This window comes from Cyclopterus lumpus, chromosome 3 (assembly GCF_009769545.1).
Source record: "Cyclopterus lumpus isolate fCycLum1 chromosome 3, fCycLum1.pri, whole genome shotgun sequence".
In the NCBI taxonomy this organism is placed as follows: Eukaryota; Metazoa; Chordata; class Actinopteri; order Perciformes; family Cyclopteridae; genus Cyclopterus; species Cyclopterus lumpus.
Genome location: NC_046968.1, coordinates 11,128,407 through 11,147,747, shown reverse-complemented (window position 1 = coordinate 11,147,747; position 19,341 = coordinate 11,128,407). Strand labels below are relative to the sequence as shown.

The 19,341-nt window shown below is 37.4% G+C and overlaps 1 protein-coding gene across 1 annotated transcript in view; it reads left to right on the top strand.

The window, feature by feature from the left end:
* The window catches only part of gpc6a (glypican 6a), a 124,914-nt gene that overhangs the window by 86,739 nt on the left and 18,834 nt on the right, over window positions 1-19,341 (top strand). The window contains exons 5-6 of the mRNA XM_034527255.1: window positions 10,609-10,739; window positions 13,297-13,440. Coding sequence (XP_034383146.1) covers window positions 10,609-10,739; window positions 13,297-13,440 — 275 coding nt within the window. The remainder of the gene's footprint in view (window positions 1-10,608; window positions 10,740-13,296; window positions 13,441-19,341) is intronic.

The following is a 19,341-nucleotide window of genomic DNA, read 5'->3' as shown; positions in this document are numbered from 1 at the left end:
CAATATACACTTTTCGTAGTACTGTTTCATAATACTACTACAGCTGATGGCCAGTTAGGTGTTAGTTAATTGTTGTATTGCCGCCACAGCAGAAACGGTAGTGTCGTGCAGTTGTGTCAGGGAAAAAAGTGTTGATTTAAAAAGACACAAGAGTTGATATGAAAGGAGTATTTGAGACATAGCCAAAAGTCAATAAAACAGAGAAAACATTTTTTCAAGAAATATTTGTCCGGGAACTACAATCCAGCTTAATAAGTGCATGAGATAATACATGTCCCCAAAGAAAAACAGATATGTTGGCAAGTTAGAGAGTCTTTTGCAATTGATTGACCTCTTGCAGCTGCAAACTGAAAAACGTGTTCCAGGAAAGTGACATCAGACTTTCTTTGGCAGAGTGGTTGTGGCAGTGTTTGTGCTTCTAGGAGTACCCTGAGAGTGAAAGTGGTGTTGCACCAATAATGCACCTCATCAACATTAACAAAAGCTCTACGTGACGTGTAACGTGATAGAACAAGGATTGAAGCTAATTTGGAGTTTCCTCACTTTGTGTCAAGTCTGTTGACCTGATAAATGATATGAAGATATTTCAGCCATTTTGTCCTAGTTTTGTAATCTCTTAGTGCATGTTGCATGTGTTTTCATTCACTGAGACTGAGCCCTTCAAAGAAGGGTCAGAGAGCTCAGTGGTCTGTTGGGACATAACTGAATCCATGGCTTTATAGCCCAGTACGTCTCTGTAGGGAAGTGTTAAGGCCCTGACTGCTCTAAATAGTCGACAGATCTTCCATTGCTCGTTTAATAATGCTGATGCTTAAACACAGTGGACATGGTAGAATCTAGAATAGTTTATAGCTTATTGTCAATAATCTTATTGAACATGTTAGGAAACCATAAATTGCTTAAGAAGCGCCTATGTCTGGAATAAAATAAATATATATATATGATCATTCACAAAAGGTGTTTTCTGGTCCGAGGTAAATATAAATATCTTCCTTCGACAACTTGTAGTATCAGGAGCAAAGCCTTTGATGGACACAAAGTCACATTAGATCCAAGCTTTTTGAATCGATGAGTTTCAATAACGCAATTAATGTTTCTCTCAACATATGTTCATGAGATGGATGTAGAATGTACTGACTTTAATTATTTTATTCTTACTGAAGGCATTTAATGTTTTTTGGAGGAAAAGAGCCTTTTACATCATGTATTAGGGAGAGACGGAGAGACTCCCTGGATATGCCACTGGGTCATTGTAAGGCAAAGACATATTCAGTCATATTCACCAGTCACCAATCAATATTTTCTCTCTGATCCATAAGATAATAAAACAGTTCAGGTCATTCATCAGTTCAGGTCGGAAATCAAACCCAAGTCCAGTCATTTTGACTCTGAAAAATAGACAATACAGCCAAAGTTAAATGCACAAAGAATTATTGAATTCCATGTTCATATTTGTCCATCGTCATCTTGATTTCTTCTAGTTTAAGTGTTCATAGTGTACTTTGAACTGGCATTATCGCTAAGAAGTAAATCTTTGCATGTGCTGAGTAGCAATACTTTGCTGTGAATTGAGGAGACATGCAACACATCAAAGAGCCATACTGTTGTACAATATTTAGGGGACAAGTTCTCCCACTAAACAGAAGTCTAGTTCTCTTCTTGTCAAACTAGCAAAGCATGTAATTATGGAACCATGTCCCTGAGCATGCTCAGCGATGCAATGCTGTCTCCCTGACACAGAGCTACTCTCCACATCAAAGATGCAGTTGCAGAGTTATCTTATTATTTAAAATAAACTACTGTACTCTGGCCATGTTCATTTTGTCACACAGAAAAGTAGAATGTGTTGCGTACAGAAAAACACTTGTAGGAAAGGAGAAAAAGTTACTTTAAAGGAAATTTGTTGACTACTAAAATTACGTATCAGAAGTTGTATCCTAATAACTGTCTCTTCATTATTTTTGTGACATCATTATTACAAGAAAAGACAAGTAATGATGAATGTCTCCATTCAATTTTTTTGTAAATATGTTTTTATCTTCAACGCACACACTCATATATGTAGAACCTAATCTCTAAATCATGTAGTGTTTAGACATATTGTTGGATCCTTAATGTTTGTATGCAGACGTGTTCTACAGTTTGCAGTGGCAGATGGTGAAAGTTATTCTCTCCATTTTCATCTCAAAATCATTGGGCAGACTTGTATTTGTGGGCTCAGGGTGGTAAATCTCTTTGTATTATGTTATCATTTCTGATTCAACAGTTATCCCAGGATGAATTCACATCAACAGCGGAAGGGAAATTGCTGCAATAAGCAAACTGTTGCTGATGCTCACTGGAAAGATACATTTACTAAGTTGAAGCGATTTCAAAATGTATTTGATAAATATTACAAAAAGAGAGACTCACTGCTTTGATTCACATGAAGCAATACTAGTCAGTGTTTTAACACTTTTTTCTACAATCAAGTTGTCATTGAAGATAATGACAGACCGTGCCTGACACTGGAGCTACACGGTTCACATCATTTGGATGGTGATATACTATTAAATCCTAAAGACAAGGTCACGCAGCATGATTTTGGACACAGTCTAAGCCTGGACCATTCCTCCCATTGACTCCAGAGCAGTCTTGCAGATTCCAGTAAGATGTTCTTTTTTCATGTGTCATCATTTCACTTGGGCCAGTCTGGCACATGTGGTGAGAAATAGTCCAATATTTAGTCACCACAGAAATCTGAGTTTCTTTTTCTTTTTTTTAAGATGGCTGCTGCTGTGCTTCTGTGATCTTCTGTGATTGTGTGCTTGGCAATTCTATCCAACAATAATCTGAGGAATCCTACCTAGAACTAAAAATCCCAGTACTAGACTGAACTAAGAAGTCTCCAAACAACCTTTTTACAGTAAAACTGTGGACATGTATTGCTGTCTTGTGGAGGTTTCTGGCTTCATCCTGCTGATCTTTGGGCCTGGTAGGCCATGAAGCCTAAGGACCGCGCCGTGCCACCCAACGCTTCTAACAATGCCACTGAAGAATATGTCACCATGGTTAAAGTGCGTGAATTGTTGGACCAGCAAAAAGACTTCTACAAAACTTTGCTTGAAGAACAGGAAAAAAGCTTCAAAACATGTGTACAGATCATAGTTGATTCTTCAAACAGGAGGATTGACGATCTGTCAAAACAGGCCTATGATCTTAAAGTGAGTTTAGAAATGACTCAAAAGGATTTTGATGATTTTAAAATGTCATGTAAAACTGGTTTAAAATATTGTAAGGAAACCAAGACATATTTGGACACAATCTGCAAACCTTTGATCTCAATCTCAGACAAATCAGACTATCTGGAGGGCCAGTCCAGACGCCATAATATTCTGGTGGATGGTATTAAAGAGTCTAGTAAAGAAAACCTGACTGACTGTGAAGAAAAGGTGAGAAAACTCTTCAGTGAAAAAAAAACTATAGGCATATAGGCCCCGACCCATTGTGGTCAGACTTCTAAGGCTACAGGATAAACTCTCTGTTCTACATAAAGCTAAACATTTGAAGGGCTCAGGCCTCTTCATCAACCAGGACTTCCCTGAATCCATCTGCCAAAGAAGAAAATAACTACTCCCAGCTTCGAGAGAGAGAGGTGACATCTGAGATACAATAAACTTATTGCCCATCCACCTACCCAAAACCCACATCAACAAAGAAATGTTCAGAGTCCTGCTCCTTAGTCTCCACAATAGGAATGTATTAAGTACTGTTTTTATCTGTATACATGATTCTTTACATACAAAACATCTGATCTGGAAGGCCAGACCTTTACATCTTGTGATCCCTTTATCAGTGACTCTTGTAATTTTGATGTTGACCCAGATTTACATTTTCTTTAATCACTTGATGTTTTTATGATAAAACTCACTTTATAATTTATGTGTTTCTCTGCCATGGAATACATTCTCTGCTTTTCATCTAAATTCAAGAAGTCTTCCTAGCAATTATGACAATTAATTCATTATGTGTCCTTATTGAAGCATGGCTTACTGAGGACTCAAAAGACTTCTTTAAAATACCAAAATACAACTCAGTTCCATGTAAGAGGGAATAGAGCTGGAGTATCTCTGTTTATTCATAGTGACTATAATTTTTTAAATTAGGGATGATCTCACTTTGTGGTCAGAGGGATGAGGTGGAATCAGTTTTTTGGAGCTCTCTGATCTCCCTATTGTTGGTGCGATGACAGTCTGGGCTGTTCTCTTGACCTGATAGACAATGAGGATACACTTTGTTATATTTTAGCCGATTTCAATATAAACCTTCTAAAAGATTAACTACATACTCCTACTAGATATGTTCTTAATATTCTTTACTCTAGTTACTTTTTCCCTCCTATTCATAAAGCAACACAAGTTACAGAAAATTCAGTGACTTTGATTGATAACATATTAACCAAGGAACCACGATCACAGTCACACATCTCAGCCGCTCCTTTATTTCAGAAACGGCAGATTATTACTATTTATGACGTTAATATTTCTTTAACTTGCATTTTTATGTATAAGATACTTTTAGGTGAAGGAAATATTCCTGATTATTTCAAGACCTACTTCAAAATCAATTCACAGATTCACTCATACTCAACTCGTCAATCTTCACATCTTCATCCTCCTAAATTACTGACTAGCAGAGGTACATTTTCTATTAGATTTAGGGGAACCAAATTATGGAATAACTTTTCCCACCAAACAAAAAATGTCCCTCTATAAAATGTTTTAAAAAGTGCCTAAAATAAATTGTAATTGCTATTTTGTAAGAGTGTTATGTATTAGTGTTCATTTCTTTCTTGTTTTAGCTGTTATATCTACATGTATAGTTCACTTAGCATTCCCATTGCTTAGGAACAACCACAGGGGTATAATCCAACATCCCTGAACAAACACAAGCCATGCTTACTTTCACATGCACACACATGTACACACACACACACACACACACGCACACACACACTCAACACATTTACATTATTTTTCTTTTCTTTTCTTTCTTTCTGTTTCTTTTGTTGTCTTTCTTATGCATATTTAATTTTATGTTTGTAATTTTGTAAAATATTTTAATAGTATATGGAGGCTTCAAATATGCCCAGTTGGCTTTTTGCCTCTTCCTGCACAGTGATATTCATTTATCTCTATTATGTTTGTTTGTCTATTTGTTTATTTGTTAATTGTATTGCTTGAATTGTGCAAATAAATAAACCTAAACCAAAAAAATAAAAGTCCTCCTAGCGATGGCCAATGAACCAAAAGAGAAATACTTACTAAATCGCACTGAAATGTATTCGCCTCCATTCTTCAAAAGCTTTAAATAGAAAAACGTATCTCAGCAATGTGCCTGGATCAGGACACATTAGTATAATATATACTATAATATATATATATATATATATATATTCTTCATATTAATATTAAGTAGTTCCTCAGCAATAGGCAGCAATCCAGAGAGCACATATATTCTAACAAATTGTTCTAAGTACCTGCTCAAGGTACTACATGGATCTAGTAGTATGTGACAGAAATTGATCTTGGAGTAGATGTATTTATTACAGCATCAACATTATATTGACTGAGAAGTGACCACAAGTAAAATAAGTCAATCTTGATCTTTCAGATGGCAAACATACCTAACATACACAATGTCATACAATTAAAATAATCACAGGGTTAAAAATACCCTTTATAATTATTAAACTTTGATTCAACATCTTCACATAAAAGTAGTTAATTTGTCATAGATTCACACATGAATGAATGCTGTGTCCCCCAAGAGACTCTGTGGGTAGTTTGTTGGAGTCTCTCCAAATCCCTGTGGGTGAGGGGAAAAAAGGAGAGTTTCCCATTAGAAAATAACTGAACACTCAGCCTGGAGCCCAGAAAAAGCCACCACGCAGCCAGCAGTAAACAACCAAGCCAATACCACCTGCTGTGTCAGTCAATGGACAGATGGACAGATGGATGAGTGGTGCTGCAGATCGATTGTGTATCTGATAATATCAGAGGCAAAAGACTTACTCAATCATTACATGAAACCAATATGCCATAAGATGTATATCTGTCAACTACAATATCAGATTAAGGGGAAAAGAGAAAAGCATTTATGAAACCATTTATAAAGAAAACCAGTTTTAAAACAACAAGCACCACTTGTATTTATATATACTGTATATATATATATAGACTTAACCTTAACAGAAGTACAAACATGATCATTTATCTTTTCGCCTATTTTTTTAATTTCAAAACGGTATGACTATTGCGTCTTTGATGCACTCCTGTTATAAAATAACACAGAGATTTGGAAATCTTAAAATGATTTCCACAAATGAACTCATGACGCTTTGTGCTTTCAAACAATGTTTAGTTTTTAATGATTTACAAACGAGTATAAATATGAGGCACATATAAGAAGTAATAAAAGGTGGTAGTATACACTAGAGGGTATGAGTTACAAACTGAACTGAACAGCCTGTGCACAAAGATAAGAGCCTTGCTTTGACCTCCTAATGATTTACTATTGGAACATATTATTCTTTAAGATACTGTTCATCATCCGCCCATCCTTTTTTTTTTAAGTGTTCCTGTATGTGACATCATTTCAGAAATGATTCAAGCATGTAGAAGTAACAATTTCTCTAGCAATTCATATGGCTGACTCATTCTCACGATCCATCAAAAATTCATTAAGCTATATGAAAAATAGGTTGTCAGAACTCAGCTGAGGATCTCATTTAGGTCTTTGAGGCTTTTATAGAATGAGTAACAGATTCGCTGCCAACTTCTCCTCTCACTGTATTCCACGGAGGCTTTATCTGTGCTAGCATTCGAGCAGTACTCTGCTAAACAGAGGCAGCTGAAGACTTCACAGGACTCGGGTTGGCCCCACGCAGTGACCTCCAGCCAGCTCCTCATGGAAATCTAACCAAGCATCACACCCAATTTGAGACTCCAGAGTAAACAAACAGGAGTGCTCTTCAAAGGTACAGCTACTAACAGACAGAAGAGTGGGGTCGGTCTGTGGTTCTGTTTACTAAGTAGCAGTAAAAGGCTGCATAGGCCTGGATTACAACATACACAACCCAAAATAAAGTTGTTAAAAATGATAAAATAGGATATGTGTTCAAGACTTTGGACTATTGGGAGGACTTGAGGTTTAGGGATTTGTGATTTGTGATATGACAAATTCGGAGATAGTCGATTAAGGTTCAACATGTCATAATCATAATTATATCTTGTATGATATAATAAACACTTTTTACCTCATGTGATACACTCCTGTCTTTTTCTAATCAGCAACGTGACATTTCGTATCAAAATTAGATTAATGCTGCAGTTATAGCAATAAAGAATGACATTGTATCCCTTATTTAAGCAGCATAATATGGCTAATAACTGCAATTTTGAATCCCAATGTTCCAATGCGTCATTCCTTTTTGTTGGGTCAAAATCTAGATATTATGTAGTATCGTAGCATTGGTCATGAATTGAGTCGTCAGCTCTGTCTGAATTATTTAGCTTCACTAAATTTCAATGGCAATCCCAAATAACTGCTTTCTTCTCTCAAATGATAGTTATGCTTAAGCTCTGTTAACCTTGATTTCCCAATTAATTGCAGTGTGCAGATGCAAAGGTGAGGATAAAACAAATAGCCAATCACACGCAACATTAAATCAGAAAAACACTAAGATTTATTCAAGCCAAGAGGTTGAAGTCCACCAGATTTTTAGCCAATTCTGTAGTCAACGCTGAACTAATTTACTGTCAACAAACAAAAGAAATCATAAGCAGTCTAATTATGTTGGCAAAAGTATTTATGTTCATCTACATCTGTTAAGAAATATTGACATACCCCTTTTTGATGAGGTTGGGTTGCAGTGAATTATTGCACAAATCTGCTCGAGGGAAACGGGGCCCCTGGATATTATAGCAACTTAATTCAAAGTTAATTGGCAATACCAGGTTAAGTATTAATCTTTATGCTTTTAATTCACCTCCCCTTAAACGGGCTAGTGCTCTCTCCTCTGTACTCAACCTGTCCTCTAAATCACTCGGCTCAGTCAAGCGGGTGAGCTTAATATCCTGCCCCGTCAATAGCCACTGAGAGGATGCCGACTTTATGTTCCTGAGGTCTCATGACAGGCCCTCTGGAACGCTGGCCTCGGGGCAGGAGCTCAAAGTCATTCTGCGAAGGCTGGTCCGGACAGTCTTGGAAGGTTTTGGCTTTCTTCGGTGCTGGCTTGTTACTCTGTAATTGTGAGAGCATTACCTGACTTAGTCCAATGATCTCATCTGTCTATTTTACAAGGCTCCTAAGCTTTTCTTCCTGAACAACGTTTACACACTAGGCCACTAGACACAATGTTAAACAGACTTGAGTAAAAGTCAAACAGTCACAGCAGTACAAAGTGTGGCCTTCACGTTCTATATCCTACCAACAGTCACTCAGCAGTGGTTTAGCAGTGTCACAACAGCAATTTATTTTAACTGTTTGCCAAGTCATTTCAGTTACCTAAACATAATCATAGCTCAACCTCAGGGTGGAACATCAGAGAACACTCCTGAGCATTGCAGTTATGGAAGGCACTGACAAATTACCTGTTTTGTTATTTATATACGAGGAATACTTGCCCTACTTTTTGTTGAAGTGCTCCCGAAGTCTCACAGCTCACTGCTGATGTTTTGAAACTGAATTTTGAACTGTGCTGAAACAATGTAACATCCACAGTGACACGACAGCAACATAACCTAGCTGGTGACATTTTACTATATTGTCTTATTGTCAACAATGTCCTTTAGCAATGATGAATTGATCCTATTAAGTGTTGGATGGAAAAATGTAAACCTATGACTTCTGTGCCTTGGACTTCCATTGTTGTTGTACTGGCTGATATGTTCCTTCATTAAGAAGAACCTGGGCACTATTGTTTAGTTTGATTTGACCCCACGGTGCCCAGCGGGTTTCATTTATTGTGCCTTTTTTTCAAAATGTTCATATTTAGTGTATTTAAGATTTTAAAGATTCCCATCTTCTGTAGGAACCAATCAGCTTGAGGCTGAGTACCCAAGAGATGGACTAATGCACTGTTGGTTTTGATCTTTTCATGGAACTTGTTGACCAAAACAAAGACGTAGAATATATTCAACCACACCAGGCTCACCTTGTGACAAGAATGTAATTCAGTTTTGGATATAAAAAGAAGATCTTGCATTCAGAATTGATGAATTCTAACAAAAGGAGGATGGTTACAGACCATAAAGCAAGTTTGAACAAATAATACATTAATTTAAGAACAACAAATGAGGTGATAATATTAGTTTGGCATTTAAAAAAAACTCTTCATTAGTTCTTAGTCTGATGATGTATTATATTAATCAAATAATTTGATAAATTCTCAACAGAAGCAGTTCAGGAAGGTTTTTTGGCAGTTTATGTGAGCTGCATGTCAATGTGTTGAGCCATCTGTTGTACCAGAAAGGACAAGGAAAGTTAACACATGTAGAACTCATCAGGCTTTGGCCACCAAGTCTACAGACAGGCCAATGATCACTTAGCATCAACATTCATCACTTTTGATCTGATGGCGTCACTTTACGACTACTAAAGACTATTTATGCTACCCTGTTGCACAGAACAGCCCCAGTAGACGTAAATAGGCTTTTCCAGATTGGTCTGCATCTCTGCAAATGTCAGTGCACAGAGATGGAAGTCCTTCTGATATCACTGTTCTCTGCCATTACCACTTAACCGGTGCTAACCCCTCAAGCAAGACTTGGTGGACTTTTAATTACTTTCTTGAGTGACAAGATGGAGTCTAATGAAAATATCAGACACATTATTTCCACCGTATGAAACTATCAATATCAAATTGTTTTAATGGAAATTAAAAGGGGCAGGTTGGTGGTTAATCTGTTTTAGGTCCCTTTGTTTGTTTGTTCATTTCAGTTTGTGTTTGATTGTTGCTACCTGATTGCTAAAATCAAGGAATATTTGTTCATGTTTTCTAAATACATGATCAGATGTGACAGGAGGTTTTTGACAACTAAAGACAACAAACACAACACTGCATGTATTTTATTTCATCACATGACTAACTGAGATGTAATTGAAAAGTAATGGTTTTATGCATTTATTTATTAATTATTTAGAAATACTAGAGTGCTAAGCATGATGCAATGTGTAAGCTATTTGTGAGCTTATCATATTGAAATGTATTTCGTGCTCGTCCTCTAACAAATACCACAGTGTCTCACAAGATCTCTTTGCCACTCAATGTGTGTTTGTGTGTTCAGATGAAGGTACTGGCAGGTTCATTTTTGTATTTGTGTTTATTAACAGTGAACACATTTGGAGAAGGCACCATTCTTTGTTCTCTTACTTGGAGCCACGTCAGAAACACATGCTGGAGCAAAGCACCCTGGGGGGGAGGGGGGGGTTGCATTTAGTGCTGACAATGCATAGAGATGATGTGAACATATTGACGCATGTAAACTGTTGTAAAAATAGTTAAATATCTGTGTGTGTGAGTATTAAATATCTCTGAGCTGACATGTGTCCTCTGTGTTATGACAGATGCCATGTTACTGGTGGCAGACCGACTGGATGGACCCCTCAACATCGAATCAGTTGTACAACCAGTTGACATCATGATCTCTGATGCCATCCTGACCATGCAGGAAAACAGCATGCAAGTGTCAGCCAAGGTGCTGTCTTCTAAATTATTTTATATATAAAGTATATGTGTGTGTGTATATATTACCGTAAAATGTGGCCTATAAAGCGCACCCTTTTATACGCCGCATCTACTAAAAAAAGTTTTTTTAAAAGTCTTAAACAAGCTGCCGCGGGTTTTCGCTGCTAATTTAGCGGTACCGGACAAACTCTCGAAACGACCACCGGTAATGAACGGAACAAGCAGATGCTGCTGTGCAGCTTAGAACGACTCGCCTTTCTTATTCACAGGACGAGTGAGAGGAAGATCGAAGGTCAGTGGAACCTCATCCATATTAATTACATCCTGCGGGCCAATAAAATGCTTGGCTATTTTCTCTTCTGTGAAGTTTCTGAAGTTGTAGAGTTTTTCTTCAAAGTCTGGCAGGTAGGCAGAGAGGCCTTTTCGTTTTAAGAACCGTAAACACCACGATGCTCCGCCTCTGAAATCCTCAATGTTCTTTTCTGCCTCGATCGCCTTTGCTTTCAGACGAATCTGAACTGTCGAAACACCACGGCCGTCTGATCTGTGTGTGTTGACCCAGTCCTCCAGTTCGTTCTCTATTGTCATACTGTATGTTGATATGTAAACACAGCATGGTTGGAAGCCTTGGATCGCCCTTGGAACACAGTGCTTCAACACACAATCCTGTCTCCTAAAATTCACGATTATATACTACTAATTTGCAAAGTTTCTTATACCACATATCACGGTAAGCTTTTTATCAGCACATTGAGGGGAAAAAAAAGTAGATATCTGGTCATAAAACGGTCATACGGAAGGTAAATCCTAAAATGTTTCTTGTTGTTCATTACAATATTCATGTATGGCAACATGGTGTCGAAGCCTGAGACAGGATGTGTTTACTGTAAGGGGTCTAAACCTATCCACACCTGGGATGCAGTACAGGGACTCTGGTATTTTAGTCATTTCGTAGTCTTTTAAGTTGATATTAGGAGACAGTTTAAAATGCAAGAAAAGCAACTAATTTCCTCTGGAGACTTGACATTGCTTATCAGTTCCAAATTCCAGGCAGCACATTGAGAATATTATCACAGACAATAGTCTGTCATTTTCTTTCTTGTCAAAAGGCTGGTTTTTCAGTTCGACAATTTATTCAGGCCCTTTGGTGTTTTCTGGCCTATCTCCATGACAGAATTACAAAGGTCAGTGTGAATTAGATGTCACTTTCTTTTCCATATCAAGAGGGCTGCAATTTACAACTTGTACCCATTGTCTATTCACTTGAGCCTCCGACCCTGGGCTGGCAGATTGCATCAAGAGATTACGACCTTTTCCCCACAGTCACATTTGAACCATGCGTTCCTTCCATACCTGCTGCTCATACATGTGAAAAATCGGTTTGCTTGTGTGATATACTGCACAGGATAGCGGAATTGTAATCATGGTGAAGAATTGATCAATGTTATAGAAAAGACAGCCTCTTGTCATGACAGCCATGCAGCACATTAGAGTGCTCCATCACACACTGAGCCGGGGGCCAGAGAGGCATGCTAATGAGCTGTGCGGTTTGGTGGTCTGTTGTTGGGGCCCGAAGAGCCTGTGGAGACCAAGCCGTCTGAAAACAATCTATTCTCACTATGAACCATGATGAACAACACATTGATTAGTGTCAGGTTCCGCTAATAATAGATCGGCATTTCTGTTGAACTTTCTCTTTATGAAATCCAAGAGTAGCGTGTTCTCGTACTTACAATTTGTCTGTCATCATTTATTTTCTGAATATCACTCAGCGATCTAACACTAAATATTTCATGACGTACAGAAATTCCATATTTTTTCCGAAGACAAAATTGTCATGGGTGCATATTAAAATGGCATGGGTCTATTGAACATTAGAATATGTTATTGGCCACATTCAAAGCAAATACTAACTGATTGGTCAAAACTGATGTTGAATGTATTAAACACATTCGTGTTGTAGTTTCACGATAGTATGCTGCTGTCTGGACCTAGAAATCCAGGTCAAATCTTTTTTGTTTTTTTGTTTTTTTGAAGCCGCGATGTTGCACTGTAACAATGGCTTTCAATTGGATTTGAGTACCAGCATATCAAGAGTTGATCCCCTCTTGTTTGGGGGGGGGGGGGTGGACTCTGGCCCTAATAGACAACATTACTTCCATACTGGTTCTGTACAGTTTTCTATCTCAAATCACAGACCAGAAATTGTGCTGTGAGTAAATTGACAGAAGCTTTTGAAAATGAAAATGAAAATGAAAATGAAAATGTCAGTGGTGTAAGCAAACTGCAACTTTGGTGGGATCAAAATGGATATGTATTCTAGGAATAAATTGACTGAGCTCAGTGTAGAGTTCATGTAACACTGGACTGCTGATAACCTTGTTTCAAACTATTCAGCACCGCATTGAGAAACTCACATTTCACAATAATGGAGAAATATTGTGTTAATGTTGCACAGCCAGACTATTTCCTCAAGATGCAGTGCGAAGCACCATGTATCCTCTTTCCCTTTTCCCTTTGTGCTTGCCCCTCTCTGTGGTAATCATATCGCCCTCTGTTCATTCTAGGTCTTTCAAGAGTGTGGCCAGCCGAAGCCATCAGGAATAGGCCGGTCTGCACGCGGCATCTCAGACGTGTTCAGTTCTCGCTTCAGACCGTACACTCCCAGAGAGATGCCAACCACAGCAGCTGGAACGAGCATCGATAGGCTGGTATGTACGGACGGGATAACCAGAACTGTACTCTGCAACTGGAAAGTGTATCAAGAAATGAAGGAATACGTTGATTATATATTAAAAAAAGAGATAGTAACTATAAAAACAGAGTAATATTTAAATGTAAAAAATATATATATTATTATTATTTTTATAATTATTTAAGATAACAGGATATAAAATAGTAGGTTCTTAACAAAAACGATAGATCACTGTTGAGTAGAAAATATTCAAAGGTGAAAATATTTGTATGAGAAAATGAATACACTCTCGAATTTCACTTGGAAGATGAATAAAGTCTGAAGCAGCCAGTTCATGCTGGTTTTATTCTAGGAGCCAGAAGATGATGCTGAACACTCTTCCTTTCTTACTCTCTAAGAAACTTACTTTAGGAAGCTCAACTAACTTTCAGAAGTGTGTTGAGAATTTTTGTAATATACTTGTTTGAGGCAGACTAAGCTTAGAATCAACTTACCAGGGCTCAAGTCCAAGTCCAAGTCCATGTTCATCTGTGTAGATGTGTCTGTGTTTTCTACCACTCAGAGTTAAATTATATATTTGTTTTCTACACTCTCAGTGCCAGAGGTTGCAGAGAGCACATGCTTTGCACCAAACTTCCTGGACATATTATTTTGAATATATTCCTCAGAGTGTGTATTACTGCAGCAAAAGAGCCATTAGAACGAATAAGGAAATGTCCTTTATCACAACTAAATTAAACCTGTGCTTTATCCTAGAGTTTGTACTCGAGGAAGCTAAAATCAATTACTAACTAAAACAAACTTCAGGGAAATGACAAATCCTAAAACATTAATTTAAGCTGTAAAAAGCTACATTTCTCCATCCCATGCCACTGAAACACAATGAAGAGGAGGCTGTCTAATGCAAGCGCCAGTATACAGCAACACAGAGGCGCTCAAGTTGACAAGGTATTAAATCATGCCTCCCAAAACCTAAAACTCTGATGTCTGTAGCCGACAAGTAGCCAACAATAACTTTACATCTTTTCCCCTTTTGCTACGAAATATGTGTTGCAGTGATGTCTCTATGTGCTCATAAGGGCCTAATGAATATCATATATTCAATCTCATCATCATTTAATTGTAAGAGGAGTACATTATGCCATAAACATTTTATTTTTTTATGTCAATCTTTATTATCGATTGTTATTCATGCCATACATGTAAGTGTTAAAAGGTGGACTGATAATTAAATAAATGAATGAATGAACTTCATTTATATGGCACCTTTCCTGCACAAAATGTGGCACAAAGGGCTTAACAATTCAGCAACAAAACCATGAAAAACTAACAAGGTTAAAAACCAAACACATAGACGAGGAGGAAAGGAGAACAGTTGTGTTTCTATCATCTAAACAATAGGGGGGAGGAGCTAAAAGTAGCATCTCTAAAGGTTTTTGTGGGGACCTTGGGAACAACTAAAAGAGCGGCTGGAAGATCTTTGGGTGGAGGATCATATAGACCGTCATATAAAACGGGGCGGATCCAGTTTAAAAGTTTAAAATCAGTTCTAAAAAATACAGGTTGCGTAAAATATTAGTGTGTATGATATCTCATTTTATTTTTTGTTAAAACCCTGGCAGCAACATTCTAATGACCTGTAGCTTGTTTGACTTGTGGCTGGCCAGAATACAAAGCTGTACGGTAGTCAAGACGACTAAAAGAAAAAGCATGAATAAGCTTTTCTGCATCTTGATGACCCACTTATAAATGATAAAAGATAGTTTTGGTCAATGAATTCAAATGAGCTTTAAAGTTGTGATCAGAATCTAAAATGACACCAGGTAGCTCACTCGGGGTCCTGTCTGCAAACTTCTGTGGTATAATGAGTAATGCATTAATTCAATTGTATGATACACTTTCCTTCTAACAATAACATGCCATTGTATCATGAAAAACCTTGATACATTTTTTATCTTGCATAACATAAAACATTTGGATTAATGAATACATTCCAGTGAAAAACATTTCAGTGCAATAGCAACATGTGAGGCCATGGATTGGATATTATTAAACCATATTGATTATGTCACCAATATGTCTTTTGACCAAATCCATTTAACAAATGCTTCTTTATGTAATCCTCTTCATGCCATTTTTTTGGCAAATCCATGTATTAAAATCATTATTGTTTTTTTAAATAAAAGGCACGGTTGATAATCTTCTGCCGTACAAGTTGCTCGACAGGATTAAAATGTAAAATGTGCAGAAGTGGAGAGGCAGATTAAAAGCTGCAGAATGTCTTTGTAAGTACTCTATACTCTCCAAATTCTAGCTGTTATCATAAGATATAAACACGTTAAATGTGCTCCAATAGCCCATTATCCTTTCAAATGTATTCACAGTTTTACATACTTGTTAGAAGAGAAAAGAGAACTAACCAAACCCTCATTGTTGCTTCATGACACATCAAAAGTATGAAAGGAAAAGATTACTAAAAGGCAAAAGCACATTTGGCGAAAATCCACCGGTTAAGTTATCTTCAATAATTCATCTTTACATGCTCTCAAAAGATGAGAAAGAAAGCCTGAGTTTTCGTTGCTTGAGACTTTTCACTCTCCTCATTATGCCTCACGAATCTTACTCTGTATCTGCATTTATGTTTGTAAATAGTCGGTACAATCCTGAAATATATTGGTCAGCATTACATACAATATATATTTATTGCATAAAATGAACTAAATGCAGTTATTATTAGACTAATTCACCATGTAACGCTGCGGTTGTTATGCTGATCCCGACCTTTACATATTTGCAGATTTGATAACTACAGATTTTTAAACTGATTTGACAGCAGTAGATTAATTGTGTATTAAAAGGTTTGAGGTGCTGAATCTCATCGTGAGGTAAGGCTGGTGGATGGAATATTTCAGCAGCACCATTCGTCATTTAACTTTTTGGTTCACTAATAGACATTATTTTGCTCTCTGTCTCCCGATTTCTCCGATGTCCAATTAAATCTCTTTCTTCTTCATTTCTCTGCTGCTCCCAGAGGGTTGTGTGGAGGACAATGCAACACAGTGTAAGCCTCCCATTCCTGCTCTTACTTTCATCAAGTCAATTGTCTTGTGTTCTCATCAACCAACTTCTTTACCCCTTTACCATATTACATTCAACGTTGATATTGATTGCTTGTTTGTGAAGTTGCTGTTTATTTACGTTGGTTGAATTCTTTTGGTTGACTTTTAGTCTTCAACTGAACTGAGCTGACCTAACTGAATTTATCTGTTTCTGGTTTTGCTTAACATAGTTTTGCTTTTGCAACATGGCAGTTCAGTATTAGGACTGTCAGTGCCTTAAAGTGAAAGGTTTGTGAGTTTGAATGAAGAATTGAGTTTTTATGAAGGGCTTGGGGAATACTCAGTTGATCTATCAAACATTTTGTCAGCAATATGTTACTTTTGGTATATGTGCAACATCAATTATTTCAGACAGAAATAACACACACACCAATACGTTATTGACATATTCTTATTAACATATTGTAGACAACAGCACATTTACAACTTGTAGTGAATGCTTCGAACAATAGCATGTAGCTACTATGACTGCACTGACCACATTAGAGTCATTATTGATTTGCTTATTCCTAAAGTCTTCAAACCTTGGACACAGAAGATGAGATTTTTTTGAAATCACAGGGCAAAATGTCTGCATGTAATTGGAGTCTGGTTTGCTAAGGCAGCAGCCAATTACATAATCAGTGACTAGGACCAACTTCTGCACACATTCTGAGAATAATGGAAAGGTCAAAAGGTGCAGTTCAGTGGCGGTATTTGTCTGAGATCAGCTTGTTTGATTAAACAAAATGTGATTGCTTCAGGCATAGAAATAAGGAGCAAAAGGTATAGTAAATATGACTGATTACCGTTGATCAGTGAGGTGTATGAGTGACTGTAAAGCTGTCAGTCATCATTACTCTTTATATATTTAATCAAGCATTTTCATGTTAAATTTATTTGCTGCACGTCTCAGTCTCATTCTGGTTTCGCGTGATATGTACGAATGTATCTCTAACATCAGACTCTGTCATCTGCATCTCAGATCGCAACTGAATTAGATACAAGTGCAGATACATATGTATAATCATCTTCAGTGATTAGTGGGTTGATTATAAAGACTCCTGTAGCTGACTGTCGGAGTTCTCTAAGGTAGTAATATTCAATATTTATGGTAAATACAGCTTGTACTGGTTTAAACAGCGTAATCTGGTTCAATGTTCTTTGATTTATGAATGGTTGGTTTGGTGTTTGCTTTGTCTGTGATTCTTGAAGTGAGATTACTGGACTATTCCCCCATACACCTGAGTCCTAATTAAGTGTATGATACTGTATAATGTTTATTAATGGCATGGCCCTACAGTGTTTACAAAGGAATCTATCTTCCTGTGGTGCTGACTCAGCACTGGACTGAATGACCTTGCTCCTCTAATTCCAAGAAAAGCTTCACCCAGAGTCAAAAAGGGCTGTTCCACTGTGCCCCTATATCGCATTGACCGGAGATACATTTTTTGGGATTGTTTTTGTGCATATAGTTGTGTTGTGTATTGTCTTCTTTATAACTCATTATGAAATTGATGGCAGCACGCAGAGGCTGCGATGCTTAATTTTAAAGAGATGAATCTTTTTCATATTAGCTACAGACCCAATGCTAAATCTGTACTGCAACAAACTGGCTGTGTTTCATCATACAATATTGTGGCGTTAGCATTTTGCTCAAAGCACTGCTTTGCCAAGTAAAGCCTCACAGAGTTGCTAACGCTAACAGAGTTAGTCTCGTTCTCTACAAAACACCAAACCTAACATTATTATTATCTTCGTTTATTCTCCCCAATGATAAACAGATGCCCGATGACACAAATGTGACATAAATGACTTTGTTCTCTGTCACCTCCAACTAGCATTGCTGACAGGACATTACTGTCAATTTCGCCATTACACAAATGTTCGCAGAAAAAGTGTGATGGATATTCTGAGGAGAATCCATTATTGATTTCTTTGACAGATTTCTAAATATTTTGAGCCTCTCTGATGGGTTGTTTGTTGTTGAGCACTGTTGAAATGAGGACGCAGTTGGGAAGAAAGTAAATCAGTCATTAGCAGTGGCCAGGCCTTTCTCCACGCTCCATTTCACGTCGTTTTAGCAGAGCGCCAGGAAACGATCTGGCAATGATCATTTTTCTCAGGAAGTGTAAAATAAATTATCAGTGCTTTATTTCTTCAATCAATCACAGTAATCCAGTGTTGATGGGCGCACCACCTATACTTCAGTGTGCATTCGTTATTGTAGGCACACTATACTGAGAGGACTAAAGGGTTTTGTGGATATTTAAGGAAACACACTGTGAATTTGAATGCATGGAAAGAGACACAGAGATGAGCACCCCTTAGATTCAGACACAACTGCCAATTATGACCGATGGTTACACGGCCAAATTGGGTAAATCCATGAGTCATGCCATAAAATGGATCCAGTTACAGCTCTAATGAAATTCTGCCATGTACTTCCGTTCTACAGTTTTTCTCTTTGATGGACACAATTTCTGTGTAGATCAGCAGGCGAGTGTTAACACAAGTTAATCGCTTTGGGATACTAATTCACTATAGTGGGCATGCTGAGCTAATGCTTTAGCAGCAGTAACAACCACAGGGTGTGACTGCTGTTGGGGTCTCTAAACTCTACATTGTGCTGACAAAGATCTGGTAGAAAATTACTATCTCTTTTTGTGGTGTCATAAGTTGACTATTAATTATAATGACTGTGGCGGATGGAAAATGGAAGAGCGCCACCTGAGAATTTGTTATGTGATGTGCAGTTTGTAACAGTATACCTTATTACGGAATCCAAAATCAATTCTGAATCAATTGGTGCTCCTTTA